Raw genomic sequence first — 20,966 nt, 5'->3', positions numbered from 1 at the left:
TAAATATATATTTTTAATTTTTATTTTTTTATAAATCATGTTTATTTTATATTATATATGTATAAACATTATATTTACTGACGTGTCATTTTGACACGTCAATAAATTATTGACGTGTCATTTTAACACGTCAATAAATTATTGACGTGTCAAAGTAACACGTCAATATTTACTGACGTGTCTAATTTTGACACGTCAGTAAATATTAAATTATTATGTTATTTAAATAAAAAATTTTAAAATAAAATTGAATTCAAATTTACTGACGTGTCAGATAGTGACACGTCAGTAAATCTTGACGTGTTATATTCAACACGTCAGTAAATGTTGACGTGCCACTTTTGGCACGTCAAAAAAAATTTGTTGACGTGCCACTTTTGGCACGTCAATATTTACTGACGTGGCAAAAAAATGGAACTGTTTGACACGTCAGGAAATGGCCTTTTTTTTGTAGTGATAAATACTTGTAAAAAACCTAATCTTAATAGTAATAGTAAACCTAATCCTAATAAGGAAAAGGAAAATAATTAAAGAAAATCTAATCCTAATAAGGAAAGGAAATAAAGTTCTAATCAAATTAAATATTCTACAAATAAAATCCTAATATAAAATTGACAATTAACGGGAATCGTGACAATCTTTCATTTTGTATTTTCAATGTCTGAGAGCAAATAAAATAATAAAAAATAAAAAATAAAATAAAAACCTAGAATCTCTACACATATACAATTAGCATTTGTATTTAAAATAAAAAATAAAAAATCACTATCACATCATCCTCTTTAAGCTAGCCAAACAAGCAAACCATTTTTTTTTTTCTAAAAAAAAAAGGAAAAAAAAAAGAAGCACTTGTGGTGTGGTTGAGCTTCAAATAACTTATAACTGACAGTTATTTTAAAACTGTTAATCGGCTAAGGCGGAGTTGTCATTACTAAAATTTCATAAACGCTTAAGACGGTTGCGGTTGGTTTAGGGGTGAAGTAATTCTCCACTTGAGGTAAGAGAAACCACAAGAACTCCACGCAGGGCTGGAGAATACTACAAATTTCACAAATATTTTCTTCACTTTAATTTTTCATTAATGACAAAATGATCTTTAAATAAAATAAGATAATACCTAAATGAATACCAACTCGTAATTAATCTTAATCCTAATTTTAAATAACATAATCTTAATTTAAAATGATACAATCCTGGCTTTCGGGTTCAGGAGGATGTGTGTTGGCATGGAGTCCTTTTGATCCCAGGGTCGAGGAATAAGAGCTACCTATACATTAATTTGTGTCTGCCTAGCGCAGATCTGTTATTCCAACTGAAGATTAGTTATAGGTTAGCGGATGTTTGGCGTCTTTGATGTATAATCTTTTAGTTACGACTTTGATCTTTTAGCTTCGGCTGAGATCTTTCAGAACGTTATGTTCTGTGATTGTAAGAGTTTTAATGCTCTTGATTCCTCTATTAATGAGATAAGAATGATTTTCCTTCAAAAAAAAAAATGATACAATCCTAATGAATTGAAGTGAATTCCAATTCAACTATTATATTTATCTTACTCTAATCATATCCCTATTATAGCATGTTTGAGATTGTGTTTGAAAAATATAGTTTTTAAGTCAAAAAGCTTTTTTCGGCAAAAGCTTCATTTTTAAGCTTTTGTCAAAAGTGCGTTTTGGCAATTTTTAAGCTTTTTAGACCCTTAAAAGTTCTTTCAATTTTTTTTATTAAACGGATATTTTTTTTTCAAATAGGTTTTTTGACTGTTAAATGCACTTTTAAGCTCCTCAAACGCACACCCAAACATGCCCTTAATCAGAGACGGAGGGAGGGGGGGACCGGGGTGGGCCATGGTCCCCCCCAAAATAAGGAAAAAAAAAAAAAAAAAAGTAAAGTAATGTTTAAGTTTAGTCATTTGACCCCCTCCAAAAGAAAAATTGGCCATATTTTTAGATTTTTTGGGCCATATCTAATGAAAACTTTTGGCCCAATTCTTAATTTTTTTGGGCCATACCCATTAAGTTTTTTATTTTTGGTCCTTACTTTCAAATGTCCATTTTTTGGCCCTTAGTTTCAAATGCTTACTTTTTTTAGTCTTGACGGTAGTCTTTAGTTTATAAAAAACAATCAAAATAATTTTTTTTAATAAAAAAATTCTAAAGAACAAAAAAGAAATTTTGGTTGGCCCCCTCCCATAAAATTTTTTAGCTCCGTCCCTGCCCTTAATCTTGAGCTTATATTCTTTCTGTAAATCTCACCAGCTTCCCCATATTTTCTCATTCCATTGTGTTTCTCTTTGTTAGAGTATATGAACAATATATAATATTTTCTTAATATTTAATATTTGATTGATATTTAAAATATTCTCTATTTAATGACTAATTATAATCAAATCAATGAAATTTGATTACTGTACTTGTATTTACTAATTACTACCCTATAAATATAGATATTTGTATTACAAACCAATAAAGTTAATGATCACAACTTTAACACGTAATTAGATCCTTATCATTATTTCAACCCTATATAATTTCAGTTCTTTTTCCCAAATCATTCATTGTTTTGAAAAAGACTCTTCATGCATATGACGTTTCTGTTTCAAAAGCCTTTAATTGGTTAATGAATTATGGGTATAAGCTATAAGCTATTGTCCATCCACTACAAAAAAATTGCTATTTTTTGACGTGATTCTAACGTTCTATTGTCTCACACGTCAGAAAATTTTCTGACGTGTCACCTATGCTTCTGACAATCAATGCGCGTCAGAAACGCCACGTCAGAAAATTTTTTTGACGTGTCAGACACCCTGACACGTTAGAAAACTCCAGTGAAAAAAAAAATTGTTTTTTTGTAGTGATCAATGGTACCTCGACACATTTGCTCATAAAGAAAAAAAGAAGAAAATTCCGTCTTTAATTTTTTGAGAAATTAAGAAGACCAAACAAACAAACCTATACAACGAGAAACAAAAGAGCAAACCAACAACTTTACCCTACAATAACAAGCAAATTTTGCAGCAGCAGCAAGCATCAACGACAAAACTACATAAACCAGCCACAGCCACTTAAGACATTAGGAACAAAAACCAGAATAGATGGAGAAATGCTCCAACCAGAGAGAACCAAGAATTCTATCCACGAGGGCAAAACATGCATTAATGAGCAATTCCGATAGGGGGAAAAGCATCGGTAATAAATATATTAAGATTGAAGATTAAAATAATATATAAAAAATAAAATTAGTATTTATTCAATGTTAAGAAAATATAAGCGAAAGAAAAAACACAAAAGTTGTTATTAAAAAAATGTACATATGTCGCTTTATATATTAGGTTGAAGGAAATTCTTCCAACCTAGTTTGGAGAAAAATTTTGTCCAAATAATTATTTCTTAATATATTTCAGTTTTTCAATTTAATCACCTATCAAAATGGGTACTTGACGTCCTTTTAAATTCCAAAAATCATCTATGATTGACTTTCGACTAAATTTTGCAATAATTTCTTTTTTGATGTATAACATCAAAAAATAAATCATAAACTTGTCTTCAATTTTGTTGGGAAGCCTAGTTTTGACAATATTCAAAGCTAAAAATACTCATGGTGGCGAAATAAAGCGGTTATAGAGTTCTTACACACAGTATATTAATATACATAGTTGAATACAACTCTAACGCAAAAACTTAAGTTAATAGGCTATAGTCCACTTAGGTATATTAATCACGTACTCTTAATAACTACTTGGATAATTAATATACATTCTTCCCTGCTTAACACGATAGGCTCCAACCCATAAATAATAATAAGTAACATGGACACAAGATAAATAATAATCAAATCACAAAGATACACAGATAATAACTAAATAACAAAGACACTTTTTATTTCGTGGAACTCTTTGTTCTCATCTCCTTTGCCCATCTAGCTCTAATACCAATTGTTAAGTAACTACGTAATAAAAGATAGATTTTGGAGTGATTCAAGGCACCTAGAATAAATTTTCCAATATAATTTTTTTTAAGACTTTCATTAATTAAGCAATGAGCTATATAGACTTACAACTAGAGACAGATGCAAGGGGGCGAGCATATATAGGACAAGCCCCCATTTAAATTCTTTGTCTAGAAATAGATAGATTGGGTTGTTTGGCACCAATTGCAATTTTGGCTCTATGCCCCTACCCATTAAAATCTAAAACCGTATATTCCCTATAATGTAGGTTTAAAAGAAATTTATACGCATGGTACTTACAAAGTAATTGTAGAAGCCGTGTGTAGGTACGTAGTGCTAAGTAGTTACTTGTGCGCGCAAGTGATAAAGCAAGTGGACTTGGCTCTTGTTTGAAATTGCATTATAAAGTTTAAAAAATACTTTTAGTACTAAAAAAGTCGAGTTAGCATGTTTCGTAAAAAATTTCAAAATTACTTTTTTTTTTTTTTTTTGACTTTTTTACTCTAAAATGGTCAAAACCCACTTTTGGTAAAAGCTTAAAAATTAAGATTTTGCCAAAAAATATTTTTTTGTCTTAAAAGCTTTATTTCTCAAACGTAATCGCAAACAAACTCTTAAACTTTTAAATTGGCTTTCTTTTCTACCTTTATGTGTGTTTTTATTTTTAATTTTGTCGTCTCTCTCATCTTCCTTTTCATAAACAAGAAAATGTTTTGACAATTGACATTGGTTTCCAATAGGTAAGACATGTTTAACGGGGACTATGAAAAAATTAAAAAAAAAAAAAATTGCTTGGAATAAACAGGCCATCTACTTTATGGAATATGATCCTCTCAATTTCACCGTTTAGTTCTTCAAGAAGGGTAAAATTGTCCTTTTTTGGACAATTTTGCCTCTCTTGAAATAACTAACCTGTTTCTCTCCATGACTAATGTTAAACCAGCCGTTGTAGAAGCATAAACACACTTTGTATTATTATTATTATTATTGAAAAATGATAAAAATCATTTTCATAAAGTGAATGGGTGAATTCATCACAAACTTAATAGTAAATTTGCAAAATGGATATTTAGGAGAATGATTCGTAATATGACTTATTATATATATATATATATATTTTTTGTATAAAAAAAGACGTCACATAGATTCAATGTGGATTTGCTCAGCTCTAATTCGGAGATGGACAAAGATGAGAAAAAACATACAACCAAACATTTCTCATACATCAAATAGATGAATTAACAAAAGCAGCTTGTTCTCTGTCCACTAAAAAAAAAAAAACTGTCCACCAAAGTAATAAAAAGATAAATGCCTCTCCTTTCTTTTTTGTCCAAAAGATAAGCAAAAGCGAAATGCTTCAATCACCTATGCACATATTTTTGAAGTGCAGGCGATTCTCATGTACCTGAAAAGGTAACAACAATTAAACACAAAAATGCTAAAACCATGTGTACGTAATGTTTTGTGTCCGTAGCTTTTTGCTGAAGTGAGTTGTAAAGAGTTTAGTTGTAGATATAAAATTTTGGAAAAATTACAGTTTACCTTCCCAAAGTTGACAGCGTTTTTCAATTCGAATACCAAAGTTTCAATTTTTGCAATCCACCCCCCAAAGTTTCAAATTTTTGCAATTTGACCAATTGTATCCAAAACATTCCATATTGCCCCTAATTTTTTTTTTTTTTTTTTTTTTTTTTTTTTAAAAAAAATTCAGGGTGGCCGTAGAAACCCCTTTGCCCATCTGGCCATTTTTGCTCCCCAAAATTTTTTTTTTTCATTAAAAAAAATAAAAAAAATTAGGGGCAATATGGGAATTTTGGGATAATATTGGCCGAATTGAAAAAAATTGAAATTTTGTGGGGGTGGATTGTAAAAATTAAAACTTTGATGTTCGAATTGAAAAAACAAAATCAATTTTAGGGGGTAAATTGTAATTTTTCCTAAAAATTTACTCATTCATAAAAATAAAAAAAATAAAAAAAATAAAAAAAATCTTTTACTTATATATTTGTAGGGGTGGATAGGTGGCCGTAGAGGGTTTTCCTTCCACAACTCCACTAAATTGACAAAGTCTATATACCTTTTTAAACTAGTACCTAATGAACAATGTTGTCCCTCTTGCATTGTTAATGTCCCCTCAATAACGAAACTGTCTTTAGAAAAATAAAAACAAAAAATACTAATATATCAAGGGATGGCCAAATCTAATATATATATATATATATATATATATATTAAGGGATGGCCAAATTAATTTTTTTTTTTTAAAAAAAAAAAAATCATTTTTATAAGAAAATATTAAAAATTTTCGATTTTTTATTTTTATTATTATTATTATTTTTTTTATAAAAAATTGAAAATGTTCACTTAAAAAAAAAAAAATTGTTTTATAAAATTTTTAAATAAAAATTTCCGTTTTGAGAAAATTAAAAGTTTTTGTTTAAAAAAAATAAGAACTTTCGTTTTCTAAAACAAATTTTTTTTTTTAAATGGAAAAAATTTCGTTTTTTTTTTTAAAAAAAAAATCATGTTCGTTTTTTTTTAAAAAAAGAAAAAATTATAATTTTTTCAAATTTATAGAGGTGTTTTTTCCTTATTAAGAAATATATAGGGATATTTTTATCTTTTTATTAGTCTTGGGGGATGACGATGTTTTGATAGTTTAAGAGGAACATTATTATAATTAAAAATTTAGGAAGACATTATCAATTGAGTAATAGTTTGAGAAGGGTATATAGAGTTTACCCTATAGAATTGTAGGAGTAGATCGGTGGCTGTAGAGGGTTTTTCTTCCACCACTCCGCCTGAATCGGTAAAGTCGGTGGCAATGCAGTCAGTAGGTAGCGGTGAAAAGAAAACAAATCGTAGCTGAAAGAACACAAAATCTTCTCCCACTTTTCGCTCAAAAAGCTTCTCCGATCGGCAGCATTGGTATATATGGAATATTTGACGAGGGAAGTAAATTAATCTTTCAATAAATTAATCAAGGGTCTTTTCAGTGGTGGGAGAGAAAAAAAAAAATTCAATTTGGCAATGAAAGGGAAAGAGAAATTAATTAGTATGGCATATGAAAGGGGCATGTACAGTTTCATTAGATATATGAGAAACAGAGAAAGAGAGAGAGAATGGTTTTGGTTCTCTTGCTTCTATGATATTAGTGGAGCAGTAGCCTTCCTTTCTCATTCTGTAACAATCTAGGACGTCCCTTTTGAACAGATGACAAGTCGTGGAAGAGCAAAATTTGTTGAAAGTATTCCAGAAATGGGATACAAGTTAAAGAATGTCTTACCATTTGCAGTTACTCTTATTAGGAAAAGGATCCTCTCCATTTTAAAATCCCTCCATTTTCTTCATTTAGTGCATTTTGAAGGGTAATGTTGTCCAAAAGTTTTAATAATGGTAATGCATTAAATGCAATACCCTTCAAAATGCACTAAATAGAAGAAATGGAGAGATTTTAAAATGGAGAGGATCCTGTTCCCTCTTATTATGCATATACAGTTGCCTCTCCATTGGGCTACCTTTCTAATTAATGTTCGCATTTTTCGGTTCTTGGGCCATTCTCTCTCTCTCTCTACTTCTTTCTCTGTCTCTCGTACAGACTCCACAATAATAAAACAAAGGATGGAAACAGGTGCAACCGCCTTGGGTTTTGGGCTCTTGCAGCAACCCTTTCGCACATAGCGTTGGGTGGGTCTGGCTGGGCCTGTATAACTTGGTCAAAGGTACAGGCTTTGATTATTATTTTTCAATTACTAGCAATTTGAAAGGGACTACACTTTATTCTCGTAAGTTCGGAGTGATTTTTAATTCGATCTTCAATATTTTAATTTTTGCAATGCTACCTTTCAAATTTGAATTTTCTTTTTCAATTCGACTAATATTATTCCAAAATTTTCATATTGTCTATAATTTTTTTTTTTATATAAAAAAAAATTAATTTTTTGGGGTGGCCATAGCCACCACTTTGGCTATCTAGCCATTTTTGCACCCCCAAAAACTTTTTTTTTTTTTTTTTTTTTTACAAAAAAAAAAGATAAAAAAAATTAGAAGCAATACGGGAATTTTGGGATAACATTGGTCAAATTGAAAAAAAAAAATTGCAAGTTTGGGGTGTGCATTGCAAAAATTGAAACATTGAAAGTTATATTGAAAATTGTCCCAAACTTTGGGAGAGTAAAGTGTAATTTTCCCAATTTGAAAAGTGAGAAATTGCCGAATTCACTTGCCCCAATTGTACCAGACACAACTTCAACTGCTTGAAACTTGTGGGTCTCGTAGTCCTGCTCTATAAAGTAAGGGAAGCAAAAACGAGTTGGCATTTCGAGTCAAGAATGAGTTGGCATGTCGAGTTCTGATCTACTCGTTTGACCCTCCAATTTGTTTAGGTTGTATGAACTTAACATGTTTAATAGACGGGTTAAACATGTTAACTTGAATATGACATGCTAATTTAACGGGTGACAAGACACGATTCATGTGACACATTTAATTAACAGGTTATGTCGGGTTGACACAACACGAATGACCCAAACATGAGTTTATTTTATTTTATTTTATTTTATTTTATTATTATTTTTTTATTTTTAATTTATATATTTATAACCCAGCATATTTATTAAACACCAGAATCTGTTTGACCTAAACCATAACTCTAAAACTATGTGTCGTGTTTACGAATTAAATTGCCAACCCTACTATAAGGGCGATCAAATTGTTAATAATTTGAACACGTAAATGCAAAAATTCCTCGTCCACATACTTATCACATTTTAAATGTATGTAATACTAATTCCAGCCGTTGAAAATTGAGGGGGCACCCACATGACGTGAGTGCTCCCCAGCATTCACGCCCTGCAATACAATGCCTGGCTTGTAAAATGGTAACTGGCAGGCATAATGCATGCCAGTTTTTCTAGGGAGTAACTTTTGGGATGTTACCCCAAATATGGCATATGCTCCCTCCCCATTGACATGGATGATGCTATAAATAGTTTCTTATTGGATGGGTTGAATATAGAGATCATAAGAATAATATAAAAACTCTCTCACAGTATTTTTTATTGGTGCTCTTGCATTGTGAGTTCGGTAAATATTACTCCATTAATTTTTGGTAGTATATTCATTAAAGAATAATGTATAACAATATTTAATTGTAGTGTACTATTCCACTATGCATGATAAATTTTCTAACAACTATAATTAGTGGTGGGCAAAAACCCGCGAACCCGCTCCGCACGAATTTAGGTGTGTTTTTTTGTGGGTACAGGTTAAATTTCTTCTAACCCGTGTGGGGCGGGGTGAGTTGCGGGTATAAAATATTTTGGGGCAGGTACCCCTGCCCCACGTAAGCAAATAAAAGGGAAAAAAAAAACCCTAGTTTCCATCTTCTTTCTCTAGCCGCCTCCCCCCCTCAGTACCTCTCTTTTCTTTTCTTTTTTTCTCTCCTCTCTTCCCTATTCTCTCTTCTTTCACTCTCACTCTCGCCTCTCTCTGTGCTGTCTCTCTCTCTCTCTCTCTCTACTCTGTGTCGCAGAGTCTCTGTCGCCATCTTCGTGGACCAACAAAGCTCATACCACTGCTTTGTGAGCTCTTTTCCTGTTGATTGAAATCTTTGGGTATCGAAATCTTTTCAGAATCTCTTCAGAACTCACTCTCTCTATTGTCTCTCTCTCTCTGATCTTTTCCTCTTAATCTTCTGGGTTAATCTTGAGCCTTTTTGGGTATTGATTTCTTTGGGTATCGAAATCTTCGGCTGTTGGGTATCGAAATCTTTTCAGAATCTCTTCAGAACTCACTCTCTTTATTGTCTCACTCTCTCTCTCTCTCTGATCTTTTCCTCTTAATCTTCTGGGTTAATCTTGAGCTTTTTTGGGTATTGATTTTTGAGTTTTTTCGTATCTTTTTTCTCTATCTTATGGGTTAATCTTGAGATTTTTTTGGGTATTGATTTTTGGATCTTTTTGTATATTTTTCTCTTAATCTTCTGGGTTAATCTTGAGCTCTAGGATCCTCAAAGACCTCTCTAGGTTCATTCATGGAGTTCCATGACAAAATCTGCTTTTGCCCCGCAATACCCGACCCATAAAACCTGAACCTGCACGAATAGTATTCACTTTGTCTGGGTAGTGGGTTCTATTTTTCAAACCCGCAGGGTGCGGGTCTGGTAGTGGGAAAGGCAGATATCTGCCCCGACCCGACCCGCGCCTACCCCTAACTATAATCATGATCAGAATGCATGTAACTCCGAGGATGACATGCATGTCCTTGTGGCTAACTTGGTCTGTTGCAAGTGTGTTTGCCAAAGGATTCCAAAAATATATATATATTCCTTTCAATATCAATCATAATATTTTTATTTTTTACATTACATCAGTTATTTTTTATTATTATTTAAAAAAATAAAAAATTACTACAAAACAAAATATTTTTTTTCTTCACTTTTTTCATACAAAACATTTACTTTTTTTTTTTTTTTCACATCAATCAAATCTGCTACAATTACGGTCTCCTTCATTTTTCAAGTCTTTGCCAAACACACCCGAAGGGTCAATCAGTTAAACCTTAGCCGTTCTATAGTCATGATCATCAGCTGAAACACTTTATTTACGGACACACCGGAGCCGCTGACAAGTGTATTATATATTATATATGTACTCAGAGCTGTAAGGGCTAATCGGATAATTAGGTCAATACCTAATTAACCTAATCAAATTGGGTGGCAGCTTTCATGATTGTAGACCCACTTTTTTCACAGGTGCTTTCACCATTTCTCTTTTGCTAAAATTAACAGCATGTGACTACTTTTTTGCTTATTTTATGAGACTATAAAATGTGTAGAAATTCCATTTATATTTGATGCCATTAAAGCTCATACTTCCATTACAACAAAGTTCAGAGGCAATTAATAAACGTGTGATAATTAGTTGGAAGGAGGATAAACGGACTTAACAAATTAAAATTAGATTAGTTGATTATATAAAATACATGTAATTTTTGGTAATCTTGCTTTTTTTGAGGGCTCAATAGACAACAATATTTTATTAATAATTAAAGCATAAATGAATTAGGCAATTAGGATATAGTGAAAAGAGCAATATATGCTATTAGGGTGGGATATAAAAGTAATAAGTCGGAGGTCCAGACGTTTGAAATTTGAGTCCATGTAGGCCCATTATGACTCCAAAGGGCCCGACCCAAAGTTTAACATGCAACTGTGGATTAGCTGGAAATTTCCTAATTCAGTGCGTCTTGGTCCTTGCAAATTGACATCAGAGGTACACAAAGTTTACAAAAAAGATGTGCAAGTGATTTTTTTTTTTTTCATAAGTGAGGCTGCATAATAATAATAATAATAATATTAAAAAAAAAAAAAGATAATACAAAATGAGTGAATAGGGCACCTCAACATTAACGCAATTACAAACATTATAGCGCAAGATAAAATCTAACATATGAGAATATACCAAATAAATGGGCTGGCACAATAGTTTTTAAACACATTGTCTAAGAAAGGGGCTCTTGAAAACGACAGCTTTGAGGGAGTGCAACGAATGAGCTGTCTAGAAGAAAGCCGACTACAAGAAAACTAGAAAGTCACAACAAATGGGGATGGTATTTTATAATGATTGAATTGGAGTTGTAGAGGAGTATCGTCACAATGTCCAACAAGGAAGGTGCCCGGCGATAGACAATTAGTGAACGTTGCATTTGCATTTGCATTTGGATCCGGAAATCTCCGAAGGCAAAAGTTGGACACCAGTTAGGAAAATTCAAAAGAAAAAGTAGAGGAAAGCCAAAGATCTGTTACATAAAACAAAAAATAGTGTCATCACATGGATTGCATGCGAGCAGAGGTTGATGGAGTGGAGGGCGGCAAAAATGATAGAGATGCACATGGGCTAATGAGGGGACATATGTGCTGTACGTCTAGATTTGGCTTCAAAAACGCAGACAAAGGACAATAATTTTTTTTTTTTTTTTACATGTCCACACAAGGAAAAGGGAGGGAGATTCGAACTAATGATTCACGCTTCATGAGGCGTAGTCCACAGCCAATTGACTTACTCCTTGGGAACAAAAAAAAAAAAAAAAGATATTGAAGAAGCGAATGAAGACGAGGGGAGAAAAAGAAAAACATAGAGATCTTTCTTCCTCCCTGCCTGAACTCACTATGTAGGGAAAAGCCCATCGTCATGAGCTTGAGAGTGTCCATTAGGGGAGAGTGGTAGGATATATTCAATCATAATCATAAGAGCTCTTCCTTCTTCCCTTGTTTGCACTCACTGAAGAGAGTTAGTAAGAGCTTTTTCTGTCTCATGAAGTGGAGATAATTAGTTTCAATTCACCTCATCTTATGAGGACGTATATAAAAAAAAAAAGAAGTAGATAAGACCAGGGGTATCAATTTAATTACAAGCTCAAAAAAAATCAAAAAAAGGTATCATGATACAGACTCGAAAACTGCATAATAAGCTATCAACAAAGGAAGCGAAGCTGTCGTGCCGAATATGACTCTGCAAACAAAAAAGTAATAGTCAATTTAAATTTAACATTTTTGCTTAAAAATTTTCCGCTTAAGAAATGGTTTTCCTTCAAAAGATTTTTTAGAAAATTATAATACAGAATAATGTGAAAAGTATTGTTTGTTTTATTGTAAAAAATGAAAGATGGTGTGAAAGAGGGATTTTTGAGCAACTTACGCAGTGCTAAGTACTCCTGCATGCAATCCATATTCTTTAGCGAAGATAAAAGACGAAATGGATTGTGGCAATGCAGCCTGCAACATCAAGCAAGAATAAATTCAGTTGACCTTTGACTTCTTAACATATTTTATGGGCACATAAGAATAATCTATTTTTCTAGAGCAGAGACTCTATTATTTTTTGGGAAAAATATAAAAAAGCCCTCCTAACTACCGGCTGTTTTCGATTTAGCCTAGCTCCTAATGTTCTAAAAGTGATAAAATAACCACTAAAACTACCAAACTATTGCATTTTGGCCACTCCGTTAGTCAAAACCGTCAGTTTGGATAGAAACTGAAAAAACGATGTCCTTTTGTTGGGGGCTACTTTATCACTTTCTGAACATTATGAGCTAAAATGAAAACGGCTGGTAATTTGGGGAGATTTTTTATATTTTTTTCATTTTTTTTTTTTTTAACCATAAAAAGGCATTGTAATAACTTACCCATAACAAAACGACGTCGTTTTGCAGTTTCCGTCCAAACTGACGGTTTTGACTAATGGAGTGGCCAAAATGCAATAGTTCGATAGTTTAAGGGGTTACTTTATCACTTTTAAAATATTAGAGGACTAAATTAAAAACGGTTGGTAGTTTGAGGGGGCTTTTTATATTTTTCCCTTATTGTTTTGTTACATTATTTTCTAAAACTTCTTTGTCCAGTCAACTGAACATGTCAACAACCTTGTCAAATCGTAGGATCCATTTTATCACGTTGAAGTCCCATTAGCACAACCTAATCCCACTGCTATCTAATTCCACCACCACCCAATCCAGGTAATCACAGAAAAAGAGCAGCTCGGCCAACCTCTCGGACCTCAAGCCCAATTCCAACAAAGGATGAAATTGAAGAGAAATTAAATTAACCGAAGCACTGCAATCGTTTGAAAGCCTTGAAACTTAACTGGATAAATTTTAGATTATGAAAAAACCTAAACCTTAGATTCGTAAGGAACCTACACCTTTTAGATTTTACAGAAACTTAAAAACCATTTTTCAAATGCAAGGTTTGAGATTAATTTTTTTTTTTTAAATTTTTTATTCATAATCATCCTTTAAATAAGAACATTACAACTACTTAGACTTGGAGAAGAACTTCCACTCACTAGAAATTGTATTGAAATTTTATAAAAAATGTAAGGGTGTTGAAATAATTTTGTTTTTAAAATTTAAAAATAAAAAATCAAAGAAAAGTTTGTGCCGAATTTATAGAGAAAAATTACCTGAATGATAGCAATATGTAGAGCGTCACCATGCAAACCCACAGCGATAGAACCAATAGCCATAGTGGCCGGTGCAAAAATAAATCTCAAAACCATCACAAACACAGTGGGTCCTGGGCCGCAAGCAATCAACTTTTCTTGAAGGGCCATGAAGGTCCCTGCACATAATCAAATTATAACTATATATTTTTTGCTAATTTCTGCGTGTAGTTTGAATTTCTCAAATAAAGTAAATATATTAATTTTTTTTTTAAAAAAAAACACACAAAATACTTTTTCTTTAATTTCCTTGCTTTAACTTCTTATTTCAGAATTCAGAGATTAAAAAAAGAAAAAAAAAAAAAAGAAAAAAGAAAAAAGGATTAGAGTGGCCATATGAATCCTACCAGAATATAGTACTTTTAAAATATACTTTTTTTTTTCCAGAGAAAAACACAAAATCTAAATGGATAAACAAACGTAACCAATTTTTTGTTTTTGTTTTGCTAAGTCAGTACTGATCATAGGATTCAAGAGATTGAATGAGATCTCTCACCCAAGCTAAACATGGCAGTGCCTGTCGCAGTTCTTGACATTAGCAATATAGATCCCTCCACGATGCTTGGCATCTGAATATGCCACCTGTAAACATTTTCAGCTTACTCATCCTTGAATTCAAGACAAATGTATATATGTTTTCAATAAAACAACCGCACGCAATCCTTACATTACATTACCTATTGGCAATAAGAGCCCAAGCAATGCCTATAATACACGCATACGAGTTGGGATTTCTCCCCAGCTTCAACCACACCGTCCTCATCAAATAGCAGAAAGACGGCCGCCCGGCGCTCGCCGCAATCTCCAAATCATTTCCCGTTTCGACGGGCGCCGATTGACTGACAGTAGTAGTGTGATCGGCAAAATAGTCAATCCCCGTCCGCCGGAATTCCAAGACGAACAACAGAAGGGTCTGCCATATAATACCCTGCAAAATAGAGGATTGAACGACCATATCCACAGCCAATTGGCCGTACATGGCCTTCATCAACGGCAACCCAACAATAAGAGAATTGGTCAAAGTACACAAAGAAAAGCTTGTGATGGACCAGCTGTAGGTCCCCTTGCTACTACACTTTGCCCAGAAGCCCAGCACCACCACTATGATGACCTTCGAAACTGCGTCGGCGGCGATGAACAAATAGTTCCATTTGAATGGATCGGCGCGGGCGGTGAATTCAAAGGATAAGAACGGGATGGTAAAAAAGCATGTGAAGCTGTTAACAGCGTCACACTGTTCGCGAGTAAACAGCCGCCACCACCTGACCGATCCGTACCCCAAAATCAATGCGAAGTAAAGTGGCATCATCGCCACCACCACTTTGTAAACGTCTTCCCACCCAATCATTCTTATTATATATATATATTCTTCTTTGTTTTGAGCTGAATAGATTGGAAGGGTATTTATATGCATGCAGGGAGAAACAGAGACGGAAGTAAACCGGCCCGGGGGACCTGGCCCCCCGTCAGCTCCCACTAAAAAAAAATAAAAAAATAAAATATGTATTGAAAAAGGTTTTTTAATCTTTAAATTGTTAAAAAAAAAAAAAAAAAAAAAACCCTTCGTCGAAGAAGTTCAAAACTTTCAATATAATGTATTCACAATATCACCCCTCTTGTTAGGGTTTGAAGTTAAATTGGATCTTAAATTGGTGAAATGACCTTTAGAACCTTGTAAAATTTATAAAATTACAAAATTACCTTAATTAAATAATTTTAATTTTTTAAACAATTGGTATTGAGAATTTTTAAGGCCTCCGTTAGGATTAAACCCCAAACCATAACAGGAGAGATGACATTACAATTTGAAAGTTTGATACACTAAATTGAAAGTTTAAGATTTAGGGGAATGATTGCAAAAATGATGAAAGTTTAGGTAATTAACTGATGAATAATGCTAGGTACCATCTTTTTATCCTCCTAAAACTGATGTGGCTTTCAAAATTACCATTAAATTTTAGATAAATTATACTTGAATTTTGATCTAATGATAATTTTAAAAGCCACATCAGCTTTAGGAAGATTTTAGGAGGATAAAAAGATAGTACCTAGCATTCCTCTTAACTGATGTTTTTCCTTAAATTTATTAGAAAAAATGATTTATGTATTCCTTTTTTTTTTTTTTTTCCTTATATGAGAAATGTTATGCATGGGTACTAAATCTTTTACTAACAAGGGCTTACTAAATTAATGTCTGACTTATTCATTGGTACTCGTTATTGTTTTGAGGAATACTATGTTTACAAACAAATTTTACAAAAAAAACTTTTATAACATGATGTGGCACAACATGATTGAAAATTAGATAAATTCAACTTTTCATAAACCCAATCATATTGTACCACATTATGTTGTAAAATTTGTTTATAAGCCTAGCATTTTTCTATTATTTTATTTTTTTTCAATGAATAAGTTTCACATCATTTTAGTAACCATGTATTATTAGTAAAAGATTTAATTTCTTTTGTGTCATACGTAAATGGGACTCTGATCATGGGCATTAATTTCTTTTGTTTATTAATTATTATCAAAGACATGGATTGGTGGGTGTATACCATTCCATGCCGTGGATTCTTTTAACGTGACATACATATACAATGTGCGTATTTTTTATTATTTTTTTCATTTCTGAGTGCTTGGAAGTGTTGCTTTCAATAATTCATGGGTTTTTGAGATGGTGATCAGCAATGGATAGAATAAGTAATGAGGTCCAGCAATAATTCCACCCAACTTTCCAAATAGGGTTTGTGATTTTCGATCGTCAGATAACACGCAACCCATTGACACCAATCATATAGGAATTTCATGTGTGCCCTTCCTGCTCGTATCACGTACAAACCTTATCAAATAGAATTCTGAAAAACGAAGCGACGCATGATGAAGAAGAGTGGAAGGCTCTCGAATGTCGTCGTTTTCTCTTTAGGTTATTAGTGATGAACAGGCACAAATGTTAGAGATGAATGGCTGACATGGTTTTGTGGAAAGCCAAAGTAGTAGTGCCGGACACTCCTTCTTTTAAAACGTTGCCCTAATAAACACATGCCACTTTCTCTCCCTACCCTTTCATTGCCAAATTGAAAATTGTTTTCTCTCCCACCACTGAAAAGACCCTTTATCGAAAGATACACGTACTATTTTCAAACTCTCCTAGCCAACTTTAAAAAATACTTACTAAAAAAAAGTGTACAGAACGAAGAAAACTGGGAACCCATTCGAAGAAGAGCCTAGGAGATGCCATTGATGTCTAGTTTTGGAGGCCCACATTATGTGGGAAAATGGTTTGCTTTGTATAATACATTGTTTTGGCCTTACGTGAACAGCGACAACATTCCATATATACTGTTGAGTTAGTTGTCAATTCAAGTATGTAGCGACTCGAATTCAAAGCCTGCTAAAAACAAGAGAGTGATGATCAGTGATGGAAGGCCACAAAGTGGGGGTGTGGCGGCTGTTCCACATCAATACCTAAGTTAAAATTATGGAGAGACTTAGAGAGAATAATTGAATAGAAAATAATATCAAGATAAGAGTAAAGAGAGATTTAACTGTGTTTTGTGTTGTAGCGAGTTGAGGGACTCTTACTTGACTTTCTTAAAATATTGCGTCTGGTTTGATATTGATCTCAGCAGATTGTAACCACCTTTTTGGAGGTGCTATTATAAGGGTTGATTGTATCTTTTAGATTGAGTTTGTTTGGCAGAATCCAAGTTGTTTGGTAGAATCAAGGTTGAACTCTTAGGCCTTGTTTGGTTCACGAATGTCTAGTTCATTATAAAAGAATTAGTTATTACTGGGAATAGAAGAGTGTGGAATAGATAAGTTATTCATATTCCCTTGTTTAGTTGTAACGTTGAAATAGACTAGCTAATCATATTCATTCGTTTGGTACAATGCAATATGTTGGTGAATGAAATCATATTGTGATCAAATTTCCTAAAATACCCTTATAATACAAATACAATTTATATTATTAAGGACTTTCATTCTTTTGTTTTTTTTGAAATACAAACAACTTTACTATATTTTTTTTTTTTTTTTTCAATTATGCAACAAAATTTTTTATATATAAAAAATATACTTGGAGAAAACAGAATTAAACTCAATCTTGAAATCAAAAAAATATAGTTGGAGAATGTACATAAAGAAATTAAAAAACAAATGATATATTTGTATTTTATAAAAACCTTGCAGATTTTGTTTCTCCGTCAAAGAAATAAAAGTAATAAATTTTTTTTTTTTTGAGAAACGGTACAAAGAAGAGAGATGGAGAAACATAATTAAAAAAAAAAGTACAAAAAAAAAAGAGAGAGAGAGAGAGAGAGAGAGAAACGGAGAGAAGAAAATCAGAGAGAAACGGTATAAAGAATAAAAAGAAATCAAAAAACAAATTTTTTTTTTTTAAAAAAAAGGTACAGAGAAGAGAGACGATACAGAGAAGGGAGACAACATATAGAGAAAAAAAAAATGTTTGCACTTGCAAAAAAACTATACCAGAAGAATGAGAGAGAAAAGAGAAAGAGAGAAAATGAAATATAGAGACGGAGAAAAGAGAAATAGAGAGAGAGAGAGAGAAATATAGAAGAATCAAAGAGAGAACGAAATTTAATCCCACAAGTGGGGTTTTTGGTGATAATTTATACGATTAATTTAACAGGAAATGATTAGCTAAACCATTCATTTCATTTTTTATTGGCTTAATTAATCCTGTATGTATGAGATTAGTAGTCTTTTGAGAATAGACCATTCCCAGAAATAAAGTGTTACCAAACAAAGAATTACCTATACCTAGAATTAGTTAGTTCAATCCAATGTTCTGCAAACTAAATGGGGCCTTATTTGTTGGAAGGTGGATCACGTGTGATTGACTAATTGCATGATTCAATTCTATGGATTGTTGAACTGAATGATCTTGGTGGATTTGAGATGCGTTAGCGCCCCCTTTGCTTCGTGGGCCTCTGGCCTCAAGCTCCTATACTGGTGTATGTTGGGCTTTCTTTAGGCCTATGAGGCGAAGCCCATTGCCATACCAGTCGCCCGTCACTCCCTTGGGTCACGGTAGTGGCCCAATGAAAATTGATTTCTGATGATTGGCTTTCTGTGAGGCGAAGCCAATTCTCACACCACATACCAAGAGATTCATCATATCAACCCAATGCAGCCGAGAAACTTTTTGAGCGAAAGTGGGATTTGTTTTCTTTTCACCCAAGCTAAACATGGCAGTGCCTGTCGCAGCTCTTGACATTATCAATATAGATCCCTCCACGATGCTAGGCATCTGACTATGCCACCTGTAAACATTTTCAGCTTACTCATCCACGAGTTCAAGGCATATATATATATATATATATATATATATATGTGTGTGTGTGTGTGTTGTTCTTCTACTGTTTTTCAATGAAACAACCGCTGGCAATTCTTACGTTACATACCTATTCGCAATTAAAGCCCAAGCAATGCCAAGAATACAAGCATACGAGTTGGGATTTCTCCCCAGCTTCAACCACACCGTCCTCATCAAACAGCAGAAGGACGGCTGTCAGGCGCTCGCTGCAACCTCCAAATCATTTCCGGTTTCAACTGGCGCCGACTGACTGACAGTACTAGTGTGATCGGCAGGGTAGTCAATCCCCGTCCGCCGGAATTCCAAGACGAACAACAGAAGGGTCTGTCATATAATACCCTGCAAAAGAGAGGATTGAACGACCAAATCCATAGCCAATTGGCCGTACATGGCCTTCATCAACGGCAACCCAACAATAAGAGTATTGCTCAAAGTACACAAAGAGAAGCTTGTGATGGACCAGCTGTAGCTCACTAGCTCCCCTTGCTACTACACTTTCCCCAGAAGCACAGCACCGCCACTATGATGACCTTCGAAATTGCGTCGGCGGCGATGAAGAGATAGTTCCATTTGAATGGATCGGCGCGGGCTATGAATTCAAAGGATAAGAAGGGGATGGTGAAAAAGCATGCGAAGCGGTTGACGGCTTCACACTGTTCGCGAGCAAACAGTCGCCACCACCTGACGGAGCCGTACCCTAAAATCAGTGCGAAGTAAAGTGGCATCATCGCCACCACCACTTTGTAAACATCTTCCCGCCCAATCATTCTTATTATATATTCTTCTTTAATTGTTTAGTGCTCAATATATTGGAAGGCTATTTATATGCATGCATGGACAAATGAGTTGGAAGGGAATAGGATTTAATGGACCGGAGAATATCCAGTTTATGATTAAGATATTTACTTAAAAATTTTATGACCACAAATGGAACATATATCCTACTAAAAAAAAATAATAATAAAATATTATCTTAAATTAAAAAATAAGAAAAAAGAAGGCGCCACCCCCATTTTGAGCCACCCCCAATGGCCAGCCAGGGGGTGGCTGAACCACCCCATGGCCTATGGGGGTGGTTCGGCCAGCCCCATCCTGCAAAAGGGGGTGGCTTGGAGGTGGCCTTTGAGTTTGAGCCAAGGGGTAGCTTTGGCCACCCTAAACTTGCCCAAAGCCACCCCATGAACCTTGGGGGTGCTTTGACTACCTTTAAAGGCCAAGTTTTTTTTTTTTTTTTTTTTTAAAAAAAAAAGATTCGGTCGGCCCAAAGGGGGTGGTTCCCCTTGGGGGTGGCCGAACCACCCCATATGGGCCATGGGGTGGATTCGGGCACCCCAAACCGGTTGGTCTGGGGTGGTTGAAGCCAACCCTTGGTCTAGAGAGGGTGGCCGAGCGAACCCCAAGGCTCTTGAGGGTGGTTTGGCCACCCCCCTTGTGCAAGATAGGTGTGGCAAAACATCGCATGTCATAGGGGTTCTACGACTGCCGGCCATTTGGGGGTCGACCACCCCCCTATGGTGGCCAGCCATCCCCTCTTCTTTTTTTTTTTATTTTTTTTTATTAATTATTATTTAAAATTTTAATTTAAAATAATATTTTATTATTATTTTTATTAGTGGGATATGTGTCATATATATTTATAGCTATAGGATTTCTGAGAAGAAATCTTACCCATGAATTGG

At 33.8% G+C, this 20,966-nt stretch overlaps 1 protein-coding gene and 1 pseudogene across 1 annotated transcript; both read right to left on the bottom strand.

The window, feature by feature from the left end:
* Positions 1 to 12,385: 12,385 nt before the first annotated feature.
* Positions 12,386 to 15,294, bottom strand: LOC132166698 (auxin efflux carrier component 5-like). The gene is made up of 5 exons (XM_059577567.1): positions 14,624 to 15,294; positions 14,443 to 14,528; positions 13,908 to 14,065; positions 12,645 to 12,721; positions 12,386 to 12,458 (listed from the first exon to the last, which is right to left on the bottom strand). The coding sequence occupies exons 1-5, from the start codon at positions 15,292 to 15,294 to the stop codon at positions 12,386 to 12,388; spliced, it is 1,065 nt and encodes a 354-aa protein (XP_059433550.1).
* Positions 15,295 to 18,996: 3,702 nt separating this feature from the next.
* On the bottom strand, positions 18,997 to 20,054 carry LOC132165182 (auxin efflux carrier component 5-like; annotated as a pseudogene).
* Between the last annotated feature and the right edge of the window lie 912 nt (positions 20,055 to 20,966).

The sequence above is a fragment of the Corylus avellana genome, chromosome ca11 (genome assembly GCF_901000735.1).
Source record: "Corylus avellana chromosome ca11, CavTom2PMs-1.0".
In the NCBI taxonomy this organism is placed as follows: Eukaryota; Viridiplantae; Streptophyta; class Magnoliopsida; order Fagales; family Betulaceae; genus Corylus; species Corylus avellana.
This window is presented reverse-complemented; position numbering and strand designations above follow the sequence as displayed.